At 60.0% G+C, this 16,200-nt stretch overlaps 1 protein-coding gene and 1 long non-coding RNA gene across 3 annotated transcripts in view; one reads left to right on the top strand and one right to left on the bottom strand.

Moving 5' to 3' along the window:
• HDAC4 (histone deacetylase 4) overlaps positions 1-16,200 on the bottom strand; it is a 283,225-nt gene that overhangs the window by 43,248 nt on the left and 223,777 nt on the right. For both annotated transcript variants that reach the window (XM_070463614.1, XM_070463612.1), the window contains exons 10-15: positions 15,116-15,232; positions 14,823-15,021; positions 9,020-9,258; positions 4,536-4,793; positions 2,409-2,595; positions 166-299 (exon numbers count right to left, since the gene is read on the bottom strand). In XM_070463614.1, coding sequence (XP_070319715.1) covers positions 166-299; positions 2,409-2,595; positions 4,536-4,793; positions 9,020-9,258; positions 14,823-15,021; positions 15,116-15,232 — 1,134 coding nt within the window. The remainder of the gene's footprint in view (positions 1-165; positions 300-2,408; positions 2,596-4,535; positions 4,794-9,019; positions 9,259-14,822; positions 15,022-15,115; positions 15,233-16,200) is intronic.
• Positions 6,148-8,909, top strand: LOC110129310 (uncharacterized). The gene is made up of 3 exons (XR_002311447.2): positions 6,148-6,541; positions 7,540-7,656; positions 8,472-8,909. It is a non-coding gene; the product is annotated as an uncharacterized lncRNA (long non-coding RNA).

Raw genomic sequence — 16,200 nt, forward strand, 5'->3', positions numbered from 1 at the left:
GGCCCCTCAGGGTCCTCCAGAGGGCAGGCCTGCGTGTCTGCCTGTGCAAGGGGCCCGCGTCCCCCAGGTCATCACACACACGCCCTGGCTCTCCGCAGGGGCCCCGTGTCCCCCAGGTCATCACACTCATGCCCTGGCTCGCGATGCCCGCAGGGCTGGCCTCACCTCGCATTTGCCTCGAAGGCCAGTCTCTTGCAGCCGTGACCAGATGCTCTGGATACGCCCGGCGTGCTCCGGGTGGCTGTTGGTGTTCCCGCAGGTGCATTGGTGCTTCAGCATCAGCGTGTCGTACACGAGGCCTGCAGCAGGGGAGGCAGTGGCGGCCGCGGTCAGAGGAGCCCTCGGGGTCCCCGGCAGCCGGTCCCCCTGCCAGGGGAGCTGAGCCCCTGCTCAGGGCACTTGCCCAACACTCAGAGTCCTCGACACCCGGGGGAGCCAGCGAGGGAGGAAGAAATGAAAAGGCAGCCCTGTCCCCAGGGCTCAGGGCTCTCACATCACAGGGACCGGGCCGACCCAGACATCGCGGAGATTTTGGTCGCAAACTCAAGTCTGCCAGGGACCCTGTCTATGGAGTTGTTTGCTTCTGTGGACTGAGATCCATCCGTCCGAGGTACTCGGGGCTCAGAAGGCTGTTTCTGCCTGCGGAACCTTGCAGAGCCGCTGGACAGGAGTGCACGTGCGTGTGCGCGCCCGCGCGCGCACACACACACACACAGACACAACTGCATGTGAAATCAGCCTAGACAGTGGGGCGGGGAAGGGTGGGGCTCGGCCTTCCAATAACAGAGCAGCAGGCCAGGACCAGACTGAGGGCAACACAGAGGCACACGCCCGTCCGCGTGGACTGCAGGTGCGCCTGTGTGGACAGCCCGGAGGCCGGTCAGCACCAGGACACGGGCCCCACCGGCGGCATCACAGTGACACAGTCACATGCTGCTGCTCACCGGGTGCGAGGCGGGAACTTCAAGGCGAAGCCACCTGCGCCCCTTTCGCAGATGGGGAACGGCAGAGAGCGAGCAGGGAGCGGCCAGGACCCCGGGGAGATGCGTGTGGCCGCGGGAAGAGGCCCAGAGAGACCCACAGCAGCGCAGGCCCCGCAGGGTCCTGTCTTCATGAAATACACCATGTTCGTGTCTACCTGTCTGTCTGGCTAGCGCAGACACAACCCTGGACATGGGACCTGACACTGACAATGGCTCCCCCAGGGGTGGGGTCAGGGCCACCTGCTACCTTCTCAGGGTTTCCATCCTGTGTGCTTTCTTAGAAGGAATATGCACTGTTTTATAAGTTTTTAAAAAGGGAATAATGAAGACAAAATAAGAAACAGCGACAGAGCGGGGCTCGCCGGCCAGAACACTCGTGGTGAAATCATGTTTGCCCGCGGGCTCCCTTGTGGGGACCCCTGAGCACCCAGGGGCACACACGATGTGGGAGCCTCTCCACTGGGCTCCTGGGGTCGTCTGAGCTGTGCCTTCTAAGCACGGGCCCAGCTCAGCCGATGCCAAGGACTCGCTCTTAAAGAATCACCTGCTGACTCTCCTTGTGACACCTTATAGTTATCTGGTTTTCTTTCTGAAAAGCAGGAATTTAACTTCTGGAAACTGACTATGAAACTCTTCTCCGAATATGATCAGTACCCTTCCAAAATCTGACAAGGAGAACGTAGCCATGTTTGCATGTTACAGCGTGCAGAGAAACAGTGTGTTCCGTGAGAACTGATGGCGGGGGATGAAATGGAACTGCGTTTAGATAACCTGTCCTGAGTGTGTCCATGGGAAGAAACACCTGACGCGTTAGCAGAGGACAGGGTGAGGCACTGTCCTGGGGGCCCTCCGTCCCAGGCGGGGTGGGGGCCGGCGGCAGGGCCCCCTCGGCCCAGACAGCCAGTCTAGCGCCTCGACCCCGGAGGATGCTGCGCCTCGACCCCGGAGGATGCTGCGCCCGGCTGCAGACTTCCACCCTGACTCTGCAGGAATGCTTTCAGGAGGAGAGAGTCCCGCCCGCAGACTTCTGCAGGGTTGGGAGGCTGCGGGTGGGGCGTGAGGCGAGACCGCAGGCAGGAGCAGTGCCGTGGGCCGTCCAGGAGTGGAGAGAGAGCATCCGGGGCCGACCGCCCCCTGCGCCCACTCTAGCTGCACGCTCCAGGGGTCGCCTGGGCCTCATGGGCAGGGCCCTGGGCGGAGGCTCAGCCCAAGGACAGGGTGGACGAAGGAGGGCAAGGTCACTACCCCACAGACCCTGGGCGGGAAGCTGCCTGGTGGGGGCGGGCCCAGGGGTGGGCATGACCCGGGAGCCTCGCCCAGGCTGAGCCTCGCCCTCCGGCCCGGCAGCCTTGGGTCTGCAGCTGCGGCTCCCCTGAGCGGGGGCCCTTGCCCTCCCCTGGCCCTCCACACCCCACTCCACAGTACCTGTGGTGAACCTCGGCTTGGCTGGGGGCTCCTGCACGGACATGGGGAAGGTGGCGGACGCGGGGGAGGACTGCGCCCGGGACAGGGGCCGGTGCCCGCCGAAGGACACGGGGATGCCAGCGGCCTCCATGGACGCCTGGTAGTTCCTCAGCTGGTGGATCCGCTGCTGCTCCAGGAGGAGGGCTTGCTGGGGGCGGAGGAAAGGGGCCGCTCTGTTGCTTCCCGGCGTCTCCCGTCCCCAGCTGCAGGGCTACAGGTCCCCTCTCTCCCAGACCCTCCACCCCCCCGCCCCTGGGCTCCCAGTGCAGAGCCTTATGCCAGGCTGCTGGGGAGAAGCCTGCCCCCCGGGCCAGGAGGACAGCTAGCGAAGCGGCAGCCTTGGACCCTGCCGATGGATGAGTCTGGACATCCCCGTGGGTAGACAGACCGTCAGTGGAAAAGCCCGCTCAGAGCTGACGGGGGGCCGTGGAGGGCTCCCTGAGGAGGTGACACCTGGGGGGTGGGGCGGCAATACCCAGGCAGAGGGTGGTGGGGGGAGGCACTCGGGGGTGCGAAGGCAGGGACCAGGCGGGTCCTGGTCCACCAGGGAGGTGCGTGGAGCCCGGGGAGAGGTGGTGGGATGGGTGGGGGCCCTGCCCGGCCCTGCAGGGAGCACGGCTGCTTCTGTAGGGACCCGAGGGGGTCTCCTCCCTGCAGGGGGTCTCCCCCCTCCGGCCGAGGGGGGAAGGGCAGGACACCCTACTTTGGAGCCCGCCCTGCAAGGGCAGGCATAGCCCCCGCCCTGGGCCTCCCTCCGCAGGCGCTTCCTCCTGAGGCCTCTGCAGACCTCACACCTGCCGCCTATGGAGCAGGTGCCCGTCTCAAGGTGACTCTGCAGACTGCTGCGTGTGCCACCGCGTTCCCCCAAGACGAGCTCTGCTTGAGGTTCTCCCGAGAACCAGATCCCCAGTGCCTCTGATCACTGTCTCAGGCTCGGAGCACACAGATAAATCCCCTAAGAGAATGCTGACCACCTTATCATTGGCGAGACACCACCAGCCCTAAAAGCAGCCTCCCAGTTTCAAGCCAGCACAGTAACAGCACGCTGAACTCCAGTCATAAGAGGAGGCCGCCTACTTTGTGAACGAGTGAGGCCCTGACCTAAGTCCCCAGCGCGGGAACGAGGCCCACCGCGGTCCCCATCGTTCGGATGGCCTGCCTGGCGTGCTCACACTGCAGGAGTGAGTCTACACGGCAGTGGGGACAGTGGCTTCCCCTGCTCTGATCTCCTTGCTGTCGTTAGCACTGGCTCCAGGGCCCCTAGAAGAGCAGGGGTTTAGCGCTAACACTGCGGCTGAGATGTGAGACAGGAAGCCCTCCGAATTAGGACTAGCAAAAGTGACCAGCAGCCACCTGTGGCCCCGCCTTTAAATGCGGAGCCAGGGAGAAGTCTGGCCGGCTACCTGAGAGGGGCTCCTGGGAAACCGAGGCGCTGAGCCTGGGTGTCACCTCCCACCCTGGCCCCAGGGGTGGTGGGGGAGGCACCCCTGGGCTGTCGGGGGAGAAGAAGTCTGCCTGGGTGGCCAGCACCGGGCCCACGGGGAGGGTTGGATGAGCCAGGGCTCCACACCCCAGGTGCTGAGCTCCACGATGAAGCACACCGTTAGGTGTTAGACTCCACCCCTCGGACGCCCCGGCCCAGTTTCTCAGGAACAAGACCGCTCCCTGGGGGCACTCAGGCCTCTAACACAGTCACTAGTGTCTTCTTGACCCCAAAGGTCCTGGCTTCTGGCCAGACGCTGCGAACCTTCCTGATCAATGATCAAGTCAGCAGTCAGCCCCCTTCGTACCCTTCTATGCTAGCACTCAGATTTGGGTTAATCTGCAGCCTTTGGGCCTGAAAGGGAACCATCCCTAGGGAGTCTGGGGCCTGTTTAGCTGAGAAGCAGGTGCACAAATACACGCGGTGGACAGAGGGCCAGTGTCTCTGGGGTGATGCCTGCAAAGCAGAGCTCACATCACATCTGCCTCCTGTATCAGCAGGGAAAGCTGGGGGCCTGGACCAGCAGGTGTGGAGGACAACGCCCTTGGACTTGCTCTACGGGCCCTGCGCACCCCCTACTCCCCGTCCCCCCGCTCTGCGGGCACCTGTCTGAAGAGCAGCTCCTGCTCCGTGGGCGGCCGCTGGCCGGGCTCTGCCTCCCGTGGGGGCTCTGCCTCCTCATCGTCACTCTCGATGGGCTCCTGCTTCACCTGCACCCCGGCCAGCGCGTGGGCCTCCTTCTGCCCCGGGAGCCGGTCCAGGAAGGGCTCCTCCAGGAGCGCCTGGTGCTCCCGCAGCTCCTCCTCCGTCTCCTCGGGGTGGCTCTCAGGCTGCCGGGCCGGCTCGCTGGGTTTGGGGATCATCTGCAACACAGGGGTACCAGGTAGAGTGTGGTGGGATGGGGGTGAGGGAGGTGCTGAGACAGGAAGGGGGTGGTCACAGAGTCCACATCTCGGGATCAATGGGGCTGACCGTCTGAGGACGCTGTCACCCTGGGCTGAGCAGGACAGGACACAGACACACAGAGACACACACACAGACAGACACACACACACTCACACAACGCAGAGTACTAACCACTATACGATCACAGCCCACACACACACTCAGACACACACACACTCAGACACACACAGAGCCCACGTCTCAGGATCAACGGGGTGCAGGACAGGACATAGACACACACACACACACACACACACACACACACACACACAGACACACACACACACACACACACACACACACACAGACACACACACACACACACACACACACACACAGCTGGGCGCTGTCCGTGGTGCTGAGAAAAAACACAGCCTAGAGCTTGGGACCTGCTATCATGTGCCTGTTTGCCAGGCACAGTGAATCACAATGCAAATCACTCACCACAATCGCAAGGTGTCGACCCACGTCCACACCTGCATGTGAAGTGGGGGCGGGGGGGGTGCACCCTCCTTCCTTCTCAGTCACAGCCTCCCCCACCCGCCACCCCACCAGCTCACACCCAGGCACCACGTGGACCCTCTCCTCCAGGTGGCCTCTGAGTCTGCTCACCCGTGCCGCTGGCCCAGAGCCTGCGGCCGGCACACCACGTTCCCCCACCCCCACCCCACTGAATTTCCACGTGCAAGAGCCCCGCCCTGCCAGGGAGGACGGGCCCTTCCCCACATCCTGACTCTGCTTCTAGAAGGAAACCAAGGGCTTCCAGGAAGCCTCAAGTTTTTAGTCCTGAGCCCTTATGCTTTAAAAAGTCCTCACAGAGCCACCTGCGCCCTGACCCACACTGGACGCGCGCAGCCCGGCCCATGATGGGAGGACTGGGGACACTTGTGCTGGTGCCGGGGCTGCATTCACGGTAACCAGCCGGGCTCAGCTGCGCCGCGGGCCCCAGGGCCACGCCCCAGAGAAGGACTGGGCCACTGACCCTCCGGAGCAGCTGGCTGGCTTTGCTGAGCGAACAGTTTCCACTGGGCCAGGGACTTGCTCTAGCGACCATGGCCTAAGCTGCTGTGCGAAGCTCCGCAAAGGAAGCACGCTGTGAAGGCAGGCCCCAGTCCCTCTCTACATCCGTCCCCAGGCAGCATCTCCTCAGAAGTGCCAATCCAGCCGGAACACGGAAGCTACAGCTCCGGGAGCAGGTCTGTGCTCAGCGGAAGGTGAGGGGTATGAGTGGGGGCAAAGCCACGGGGTGAGCAGGGGGCAGACAGGCTCTGAACCATTTCGAGTAAACAATCCTCCAACCTCACAGCTGCTGATTTGACAGACTTCTCACAGCAGTTCATCCAAAAAAGTGTTCTGAAAATCTGTCTTTGAAGATTTGGGGATCTATCTCATCTGCTTCCCACATACCTGGAGTCAGTGAGGCCCCACTATGAGCTTTGTGCCTGGACAGAGTCCACTGGGGGTGAGACCACGACCGCCCGACAGGGCTGGCAGCAGGAGGACCCATCTCCACCAGCAGAGGGCGCTGGGCCCCTCCCAGGCCCCCCAGGTCCACAGGGGCCTGGAAACCTCAGCAGGTGGCATCAGGAGCCTCAGCTTTAGGGTCTGCGGGGTCAAAGTGCTCGCATTGCTGTCATCCCCCAGTGTCTGGTGCAGAGTCCGACAGGTAACAGGCTGGGGTTGATGGGAGGTTTGGGGAGCGCAGGGCCTGGGAAGGTGGCTGGGGGACAGACTGGTGAGTAGACATCACAGCAGAGCAATGGGGAGGGACCAAGGACGGGGGAGGGCAGGAGCGGCCAAGGCCCCTGTGATGTGCTCCAGGATGAGGCTGTGAGAGATGAGGCTGTGGACACTGGGTGGGAGTCAGGGAAGAGGACGTGGTGACAGGGCGTGGACATCAGGGGAGGACATGGCGACAGGGCGTGGACAGTGGGGGAGGACGCGGGGATGGGAGCCCCCAAAACCACAGACTTAAGCCTCCAGACGACGGTTTGGGAGGCAGGTGCCTTCTCAGAGCGGGAGGCAAGCTCCTCTCTGCTGTGGGAAGGTCCCAAAGAGTCAGGCTGAGAACGGGTGGGGTCAGGGGACTGCCTGCAGAGAAATGACCTTTTGGGGGCTCAGCCAGGAGGGGACAGAAGGTCAGCAGAGGGCGCACCGGGAGGCCCCGGGGGTTCCAGGCCAGGGGCCTGAGGACAGCTGCAGAGGGGGAGGCTGCGGTGGGCTGGGCAGGGGACCCGGCCTGTGGCAGAGAGGCTGAGACCCAGACTCTGGGCGACCTGCAAGGGGCTGTCCTGGGAAGGGGGATCCGAGCGAAGGGTTGGGCAATGGGCCAGGGCTGGAGGTGATGGTTAGGAAGAAGCAGGCAAATGGGAAATGGAGGTGGGAAGCACGGATGCTCCAGGCCAGGCTTGCGGAACTGGGGTGGCTGAGAGCCTGGGAGGGCATGCAGACACAAGGAGCAGGGGAGAGGCTCACCCAGGGGACGTCGAGGGGGCGGGTGGGGCCCCTGCAGGGGACCTGGAGAAGCAGTGTCTGATCCTGGAGGAGCCGGGGCTGCCCCAGGCCCTGCCAGGAGATCAGCTCTGAGTGGGCACATGTGACCTTGGGAACGGCCACGGTGACCCAGCAGCAAAGGGCACACACAGATCCATTCTGTCTCCCCAGGGCCTTCTGGACCTCAGGAGTACCCTCTCATCAACTAAATGAGAATGGAGGTATCTCCACTTTTGGAACAACAAGCTTCTAAAAGCCAGACTGGAGTTCAGGGCCCAGACCAAACTGGTGAGCAGGCCAGTGTTTAAGGTTACTGGACACGCTCACCATTAGATGCCCAAACAAATGGGACCCAGAGTTCATGTTCACAATTGAGCTGAGGAGCAGTAACCCACGCAAAGAATGGCTGAGACCCTGGTGCACTCCAGCCAGGGCTGTGGGGTGGGGCTGCGGGCCTTGGCTCAGGAGCCTTCACGCCATGGGCCCAAAAGACAGGGCAGAAATGTCGGTGCCGGCAGTGCCAGATACAACTGCCAGCTCCCTGCACCCTCCGGGAGATCAGTATATAAACATTTCAATCAGCTGTCGCTGCTGACAGCAAATCAATCACGGAGTGAAATCCAGAGAGATCAGCCTGCTTCTGTCTCTCTGTTGAAGAACATACCACATGTGAACAGGTGTTCCTGTCTTTCTAGTCTCCTACCCTATCACTCAGATAACAACATAACACAATTAAGAAGACGGTTGGCATCAGCAAGGTGACAGGAAGTGACTTTGACACTTTGGCATCCGTCTTGCCCACCCTGACAGGTGCCCTTCCTGCCCCACGGGGCTGTGTTCAGCTGCCCCACCCACGCCTGACCCCGCCCTGTGCCATCTGGTAGGGGAACCTGCCAGGCAGAGTGGCTCTGGGGCGGGGGTGCTGAGCCTCTGTCTGAGCGATTGGGCGGGCAGTAGGGCCTGGTCTGGGTCATCTGGCTGTTTGTTCAGGGCCTCCAATTCTCTCAGGACAGAAGCTGTTGGGCAATGTGGTCGCTCTGCGTTTAACCTTTGGAGGAACTGCTGGACAGCCTTCCAAAGTGGTTCCTCTCATTCTCTATCAGAAACGGGCTTTGCTTCAAGCGTCAGCATTTGGAACCAGCATCTGAAACTGCTGCTCTTGCTTCAGTAACCAGCAAGGAGGGCCACAGTGACCTCAGGGCCGCTTCCGGCTGAGCGCAGGCTGGGAGTGACCGTCCAGACGTTGGACGGAGGGACGAAGACCTCTGGGCAGGAGCCCTTTGGCCGAGGTGGCTGCAGTGGGCAGGAAGAGTGCCAGCATCCAAGGGCCTGGAACCTGTGCTTGCAGGGCCCCGTGCCTCTGCTCGGCACTCTGCTCGAGTTTGCTTAAGAGGATAAATCCCCTTACGAAATCCCAGAGACCCATGAGGGGCAAGTAGAATAAACCACCCAAGGATGCAGATGCCTCAGGCATACAGCCCACCCCATTTCTGCCTCCTTCATGACGCCAAATGGGGAAAGCTGCTCGCCGCCCACGTGTTTCTCCGGCCCCGCCCCCACATCCCCCGGCCCCGCCCCACCTGTTTCCCCAGCCCCGCCCCCGTGTCCCCGGCCCCGCCCCCACGCCCCCCGGCCCCGCCCCGCGTCTCACCTTGTTGAGGTGCAGCTGGGGCTGCTGGAAGTGCTGCTTGTGCTTCTCCAGGAACTGCTGGTGCTGCTGCTGGATGACCAGGTGCTGCAGCGCCTGCGCGCTCTGGGGCAGCGGCGCCGACTGCGTGCGGCCCAGCGGGCGGTGCTGCCGCAACTTGTGCACCGAGGGCGCCACGCGCTCCGCCCCCACCAGGGGCTGCGCGTGCAGGGGCAGCGCGCCCAGGCCTGCAAGGTAGCGGTCTGGAGAGAGCACGGGGAGGGGAGGAGCAGAGGGAGGGGGGAGGCCTGGTGAGTGACTGACGGAGGCCGGCCGCCGCCGCCGCCTCCCTGAAGCCCGCCGGGCCTGCTCTGGCACACCGACCACCCGGAACCTGGACTTAGGGACGGAGACCAGTCATCTGGTCCCCCCATACCCAGGTCCAGGCCGTAAATGGGCTCCGAGGGCAGCCCCAGCACAGGCGCCCTCAGAGGGGCCTGGCTGAGGAAGGGGCCAGGGCCTGGTGGCTCCAGAATGTTCTGGAGAAGCAGCGAGTGGGCGCCTCCCTGACAGCCTCAGAAACCTGGGTGTGAGGAAGACACCTGCCCTTAAGGACCAAACCACTTTAAGCGGCTCAAGGCCTCGATTTTATGCACAAAGAGGGATCAACACTTGAGAAAAATCTGATGCACGTTGTCAAAATCTCTGCCAATTTCTGGGAAAGGCTGTCACCTGCTGCCCGGGAGAAGGGCCGCTCGGCCGCACCGTGTCCGGGCTGAGTGTTTAAGAATGTGTGGACGGAAGAGGGTAGGTTTGAATCTGTGTTTGAATCTTGCTTCAAAATGCAACCTCCTCATGTGAACCAAGAGGTGAAATGTTATCCTTCTATATTCCTTTCAACCATCAATACTTTTTCTTTTACAAATTGTGGGTTTAGACAGTTTACCATTTTCCCTGGTACCATAGGCAAAAGAGTGTAACAGACCCTTCCCAGGCCACCTGAGTATCTGTTTCCTGGCACCAGAGCTGGAGAAACTAAACATCACTCGAGCTACCAGTGACCCCAGATCAGAGCGTCTGACCAGGAGAAACCACAGGTGGACAGACCCTGCCAGCTCTCAGCCGCCTGCAGTGCTGACTCCTGGGAGGGGCTGTGTTGCCGTGTTTAGTCGAACCCAAGCCCCCTCCAGTGGGTACTGACTGTCAGTCTTTTCCTGGTTCCTTCCTGGGGGTTATTTCTGTATTAAGAGTTCTACTTTGTATACAAACAGAAAAAAAAAAAATTCAACCCTAGCAAAATAGTCCCTCACTACCTTTTCAAAAAGTTAATCAGAGCTTCCCTAAACCACCATCACTTTTTATCCAACCCAGATAGTTTTCTGGAAAGGTAAATTATCTTAAAGCTCACTATCTGCTTGGCTAGTAAACTGAAGTATGTAAGTCGAAAGGTAGGACCATTCTTTCCTTGGTTTTCTATCGATAGAAAAGTTAAACAAAAACACAGCATCCGCGTAGAGAAGGTCTTTTGGAATTCATCAGTTGTTGGTCTGGTAGCTCAGGCAGTAAAGAGTCTGCCTGCAATGCAGGAGACCTGGGTTCGATCCCTGGGTCAGGAAGATCCCCTGGAGAAGGAAATGGCAACCCACTCCAGTATTCTTGCCTGGAGAATCCCATGGATGGAGGAGTCTGGCAGGCTACAGTCCATGGGGTCGCAAAGAGTCGGACATGATTGAGAGACTTCACTTTCACTTTATTTCACTTGGTCTGGGTATTATGGGGGATTAAATAATTTCACCAGCTTCCCAGGTGGCACTAGTGGTAAAGAACCCACCTGCCAATGCAGGAGACATAAGAGACGTGGGTTCAATCCCTGGGTTGGGAAGATCTCCTGGAGGAGGGCATGGCAACCCACTCCAGTATTCTTGCCTGGAAAATCCCATGGACAGAGGAGCCTGGCGGGCTACAGTCTATGAGGTGGCATAGAGTCGAACATGACTGTGAAAGTCACTCAGTCTATACAGTCCATGGAATTCTCCAGGCCAGAATACTGGAGTGGGTAGCCTTTCCCTTCTCCAGCGGATCTTCCTGACCCAGGGATCGAACCAGGGTCTCCTGCCTTGCAGGTGGATTCTTTACCAGCTGAGTGACCAGAGAAGCCCTAAGTGACTTAGCAGGCACACAAATCATTTCATGGAGGGAGGAAGGATGTCAGCCACTGGATGCTGCACTTACGGGATTAAAAGTCCACCTAGTTACTGAAAGGCACCCTCTCAGAAGACATCACTTGTTTTTAAAGCTTCCTGGGCCCCCGAGAGTGAGGATGTCACAGACGGTGGGGCTGCAAAGCGCTGCGCTGGGGCCACCGGGCCAGCCCTGCGTGGTACCCGCAGGGAAGCGTGTCTCGGTTTTAGAGGAGGAAACACTCATTCCAGAGATCCAGCACCTGCTGACCAGGTTAGGCAACCAGGGTCCCTAGTGAGCTGGCAAGGCGGGGACTCTGGTTTCTGCTGCTGCTGCTCCAGGGCCCCCTCCCTGCGACTGGGGCTCTGGCGGCTTGATGCTGGCCCAGAAGCCCGCCTTCGCCAGGACGACACCACCCTGAGAACACAGGCCTCTGTCCCAGTAGGGTGTGGGCGGCTAGCCATGGAGAGGCCTGACTTCCAGTCCCCGACGCCAGGGGAGCCAGTGTCTACACGCAGCCCCAGCTGTTCAGGCTGGACCCCGGTCTGGTTCTGCTCCCTCCCCTCACCTCCATCCCCTTCACCCCAGATTAGGCTGTAGTGCTTCCAGGGGCGGGGGGTAAATCTGCGGGGCCCCCACACTCGAGGACAGATGTCGTGTTTGGCATCCCTTAAAACTGGAGATCTGACCTTCCAGGAGAGGGACCCCACACCTGGTCCAGTGTGGACAGGCCACACTTGAGTTCAGAAGCTTCTGGTTCAGAACCGGAAGATGACTCCTCAGACTATTCACAGGAGCCTTTGATGGTAACTGGAAACTGGTTGGTTTTTCTGTATGTGCTGTGAAACTTCCAAGCACGAGGGCCCAGTAGACTAGGATCCAGTTCTGTCCCAGTGACCAGCTGGCCTGTGGAGGCTGGGACAGCGGGGCTCAGGCGGCCTGCGGGCCTGGCCCCAGTGAAGGGACCCGAGGGGGGCGAGTGCCGAGCGGCTCCTCCCCGGGACAGGGCAGGCCGGCCTCCTTGGAGGTCCTCTCTGGAGCAGGAGATGAAGAGGACAAGGGGATGGGAGTTCCCGGTGAGCACCCAGCCTTCCACGGACACCTGGGTTGAAGGTTTCCTTCACCTGCACTAACAGTAAGCGAATCTGCAAACAGAGCTGCCGCATGGACGCCCCCACAGGAACGGGGGTTAAAGAAAATGAGAAGCTGAAAAGCCTGGTTCTGCAGCGCTGGCCTTGGGGATCCTTTTCAGTCCACGTGGACTCTCACGTGGAACCCACGTGAGACAGGTGACTCCTGTGGCCTGAGTCCTTACACACCCGCTGCCCGACCTAAAGAGTCTTTAAAACTGGGGTGTGTGGACCTGCACACCCCACCTTGACCAGCTGCTCAGAGCTCAACCTGGGGACTGTCCGGGGAACTGGGCTCTTTTCAGGAGAAGACTGGAGCACACAATCACTGGCTGTCAGGAGCCTCCTGCAGCGGCGAGGACCCGGGCTGCGGGAGCCACTCTGAGCAGGCACCACATGGAACCCACATCCGCACGCCCGCTCCCCGATGGACCCGGGCTGGCCGCTCCTCCAGCACGGTCAGCCTTTGCGGAATGACGTGGGCCTAGCGCTGACAGTGTCTGTCTGTCCACAGTGACCACCAGCAAGCAGGCAGGTCTGTGCGCTGAGCCCTTGGGAACCTCAGAGAACCTAACAGAAGCCAGGTTGCAGCGCGCGCCCGACCCTTCCTGACGCGGCTCAGACACCGCCTGGTGCCAGGAGCCACCGCAGAGGTATCCACTGTGACCCTTCCGGCAGCAGACGCTGAGGGGGTGTCGGGAGGGGATGTGCAAGGTAATTGGCGTCTGCGCTCCGGGGGACGGAGGTGCACACGGTAACTGCCCGTACTGAGTGCCTGGGAGGCCCCCGAGCTGGGCCTGACACGGAGGAAGGGCCCTGAGGCCGGGCGTGCAGAAGGCGACGTGGGCCCCGTCAGCGCTGAGCGAGCCTGCACCCCGAGTCGGGGTGCACTGCATTGCAGTGCAATGCCTCAGCCAGTGGCCACGCGAGCAGGTGGCGAGTCACACGTGGGATGGAGAAGCCACACCTGGCCTTTGCTTTTAACTGCCCCTGTCCGGGGGAGGGACGGGGGCAGGGGTCGTCGGGGAGTTTGGGATGGACACACACACACTGCTGTGTTTAAAATGGGGCGCTAACAGACCTGGTGAGAAGCACATGGAACTCCGCTCCGGGTGGTGTGGCAGTCTGGATGGGAGGCGGGTTTGAGGGAGAACAGATACGTGTGGATGAGTGGCTGGGTCTCTCCACTGCTCACCTGAAACTGTCACTGCATTGTTAACAATGAAAGTGAGATTTTCACTATGAAAGTGGCTATGAAAGTGAAAGCGTTAGTTGCTCAGTCGTGTCCGACTCTGCAACCCTCTGGACTGTAGCCTGCCAGGCTCCTCTGTCCATGGGATTTTCTAGGCAAGAATACTGGAGTGGGTTGCCATTCCCTTCTCCAGGGGAATCTCCCTGATCCAGGGATTAAATCTGAGTCTCCCGCATTGCAGGCAGACGTTTTACTGTCTGAGCCACCACGGAGTATTGTTTGTTAATTGGCTATACCCCAATACAAAATAAAAAGTGTAAAGAGAAAAACAAAGTGAAAAAACCCACAACTTTCAGTGTCAATGTGAACGGCCACAGCTCTGAACCTGGGGGGGCTTCCTGGCCTGCCTGCAAGAGTGTAAGGTGACCCCAGGGAGCCTGGGAACAGGGAGGGAGTGGGGGGCAGGGAAGGGCCCACATGACCCCGGGGAGGACAGACAGGCCAGTCTGGAAGTAAGGGAGAGGGCGAGGGTGAATGCTGAGAATGATAAAACCAAATGTTACCACCAGGGCAACCAACAGCTGAGGGGGACTCCCCTGCCGATACTGATACTGGGGGCTCTGTCGGCCCTGCTAAAACCTGAGGAGGAAGCTGAAGACCCAGCTGGATGGTGCCTGGACCTGGGAGGTCAGCTCTGCAGTGGGGCCCCCTCATTTCACAGCAAACCCTGAGCACTCTGTCACTTGGAAAGTAACACCTTTACACTGCTGTTGCTGTGCAAATTTTATAGCAAATCTGTGTGTGAGTGTGTGTGTGTGTGTGTGTGTGTGTGTGAGTCGCTCAGTCATGTCTGACTCTTTGTGACCCTGTGGACTGTAGCCTGCCAGGCTCCTCTGTCCATGGGATTCTCCAGGCAAGAATACTAGAGTGGGTTGCCATGCCTTCCTCCAGGGGATCTTCCCGACCCAGGGATTGAACCTGGGTCTCCTGCATTGCAGGCAGATTCTTTACCATCTGAGCCACCAGGAAAGCCCTAATTTTTTTTCTAAACATAACCACCCCTTAGACGGGGCACGTTTTAAAAAAACGTTACTGCTGATGAATCCACTGCCCGCCAGGGCCAGCCCTGAGCACCCAAGGGCAGACACGTCAGGGGCTGGCAACCTGCTCTGGGGAAATCAACTAGAAGGTGTGTCTGATGCTCTGGCTTCCACGCCCCTGGCTCTGTGAGTGGACTCGGTCTCTCTGGCCACCGCCTGGCATGGGACAGGTCACCCGCCCACCCTCCAGGGGAGCCCCTGATGGCCCGACACGGCCCGCTCACCTGTGACGAGGGGTGTCTGTGCGGGCGGCTGCTCCAGAAGAACCACGTGCTGCAGGAGGGAGCTGGGGGCCGCCCCCGCGTCCCGCTCCAGGGGCGCCGCGCCCAGGTAGGGGGTGAGGTGGGTGCCGGGGAAGAGGGAGATGCGCTGCTGCAGGGCGGGGAGGGCCAGTCTCTCAGCCTCCTGCTGGCCGGCAGCCCCCTGGATAGACAGATGCAGCCGGGCGCTGGGGTCAGGGGCCTGGGGCGGGGGTTGCCCGCACCACCGCCTCGCAGACCCGGGGGCGCCCACTTACCGCAGAGGGGCCGGTGGCGGGCAGCCCCAGCGTGATGTTGGGCAGCGACGGCGACGTGTAGAGGGGCAGCGGGCCCACTGAGCCCTCTCGCGCCACGAGTCTGTGAGCCAGGCTGGTCTGCAGACAGAGCACACGGGCGTCACACAGGCTGCACGGCCAGGCCTGGGTGGCCTGCGCCACAGGAAGCGAGGGGAGAAAACCCTCCCGGGCAGGCTGAGGTCCAGTCTGAGGTCCCCGGGACAGAGACGTACGAACGACAGCTCGGAGGCAGACGGGGCACCGCAAAGCCATCAGCTCCGATTCACGACCTGTCCGTCTCTTGTTTGCTCTTGTTCAATCCACACAACATTGTAAAACTATCAGAATCAACCCAGGATAATATACTTAAAAATATAGTCTTAGGATCAGGAATGTCTTCCCAAACGTAACGAGAGAGGTAGGAACCAGAGAGGGAAACGTTGATCATAGAAAAATCCCCTCACGTAAAAGGCAAATAACAGCAAAACAAGGTTGGCAACTGTAGTACAGGCTAAGGCCACATATAAAGAGCAGGTAAATCAAACAACAGTGAGTGAGAACTGACAAAGAAGAGCCAGGACGGAGAAGAAGCTCATTTGAAAAAAACAAAAAACTCAACATCAGCAGTAATCTAAAAAAAAAAAAAGACTAAAAATTAAAGAACATTTAAAAACCTATGCAGTTGGCAAAGATATTTTAGGATGACAGCAGCATCTTGACCCAGAGAAACAGAACCATACTGCTGGGTGGACCATGATCGGCCTGCTCCTTCCACAGGGCAGTTTGGCCATCCATGTCAAAAGTCTTAAAGGCACATCTAACCTTTGATCGTAAATCCCACCCCCCTTGCAGGACATGCTCTTGGGAGAGGAAGCTGGACACACATGGACTTGACCACAGCAGCGTTCACAGGGCCCTACAGCCAGTCAGAGGGTAAATCCACGAGGCGTCTTCACACACAAGGACACATTCATCCATGGGGACACTCAGGTTGGGAAAATCCTGTTGATGACTTGGAATCTTATTTATCATGTGTGCTTAAGTGCCAGTCTCCGAGGACTTGAATT

This window comes from Odocoileus virginianus, unplaced genomic scaffold (assembly GCF_023699985.2).
Source record: "Odocoileus virginianus isolate 20LAN1187 ecotype Illinois unplaced genomic scaffold, Ovbor_1.2 Unplaced_Contig_5, whole genome shotgun sequence".
Classification (NCBI taxonomy): Eukaryota; Metazoa; Chordata; class Mammalia; order Artiodactyla; family Cervidae; genus Odocoileus; species Odocoileus virginianus.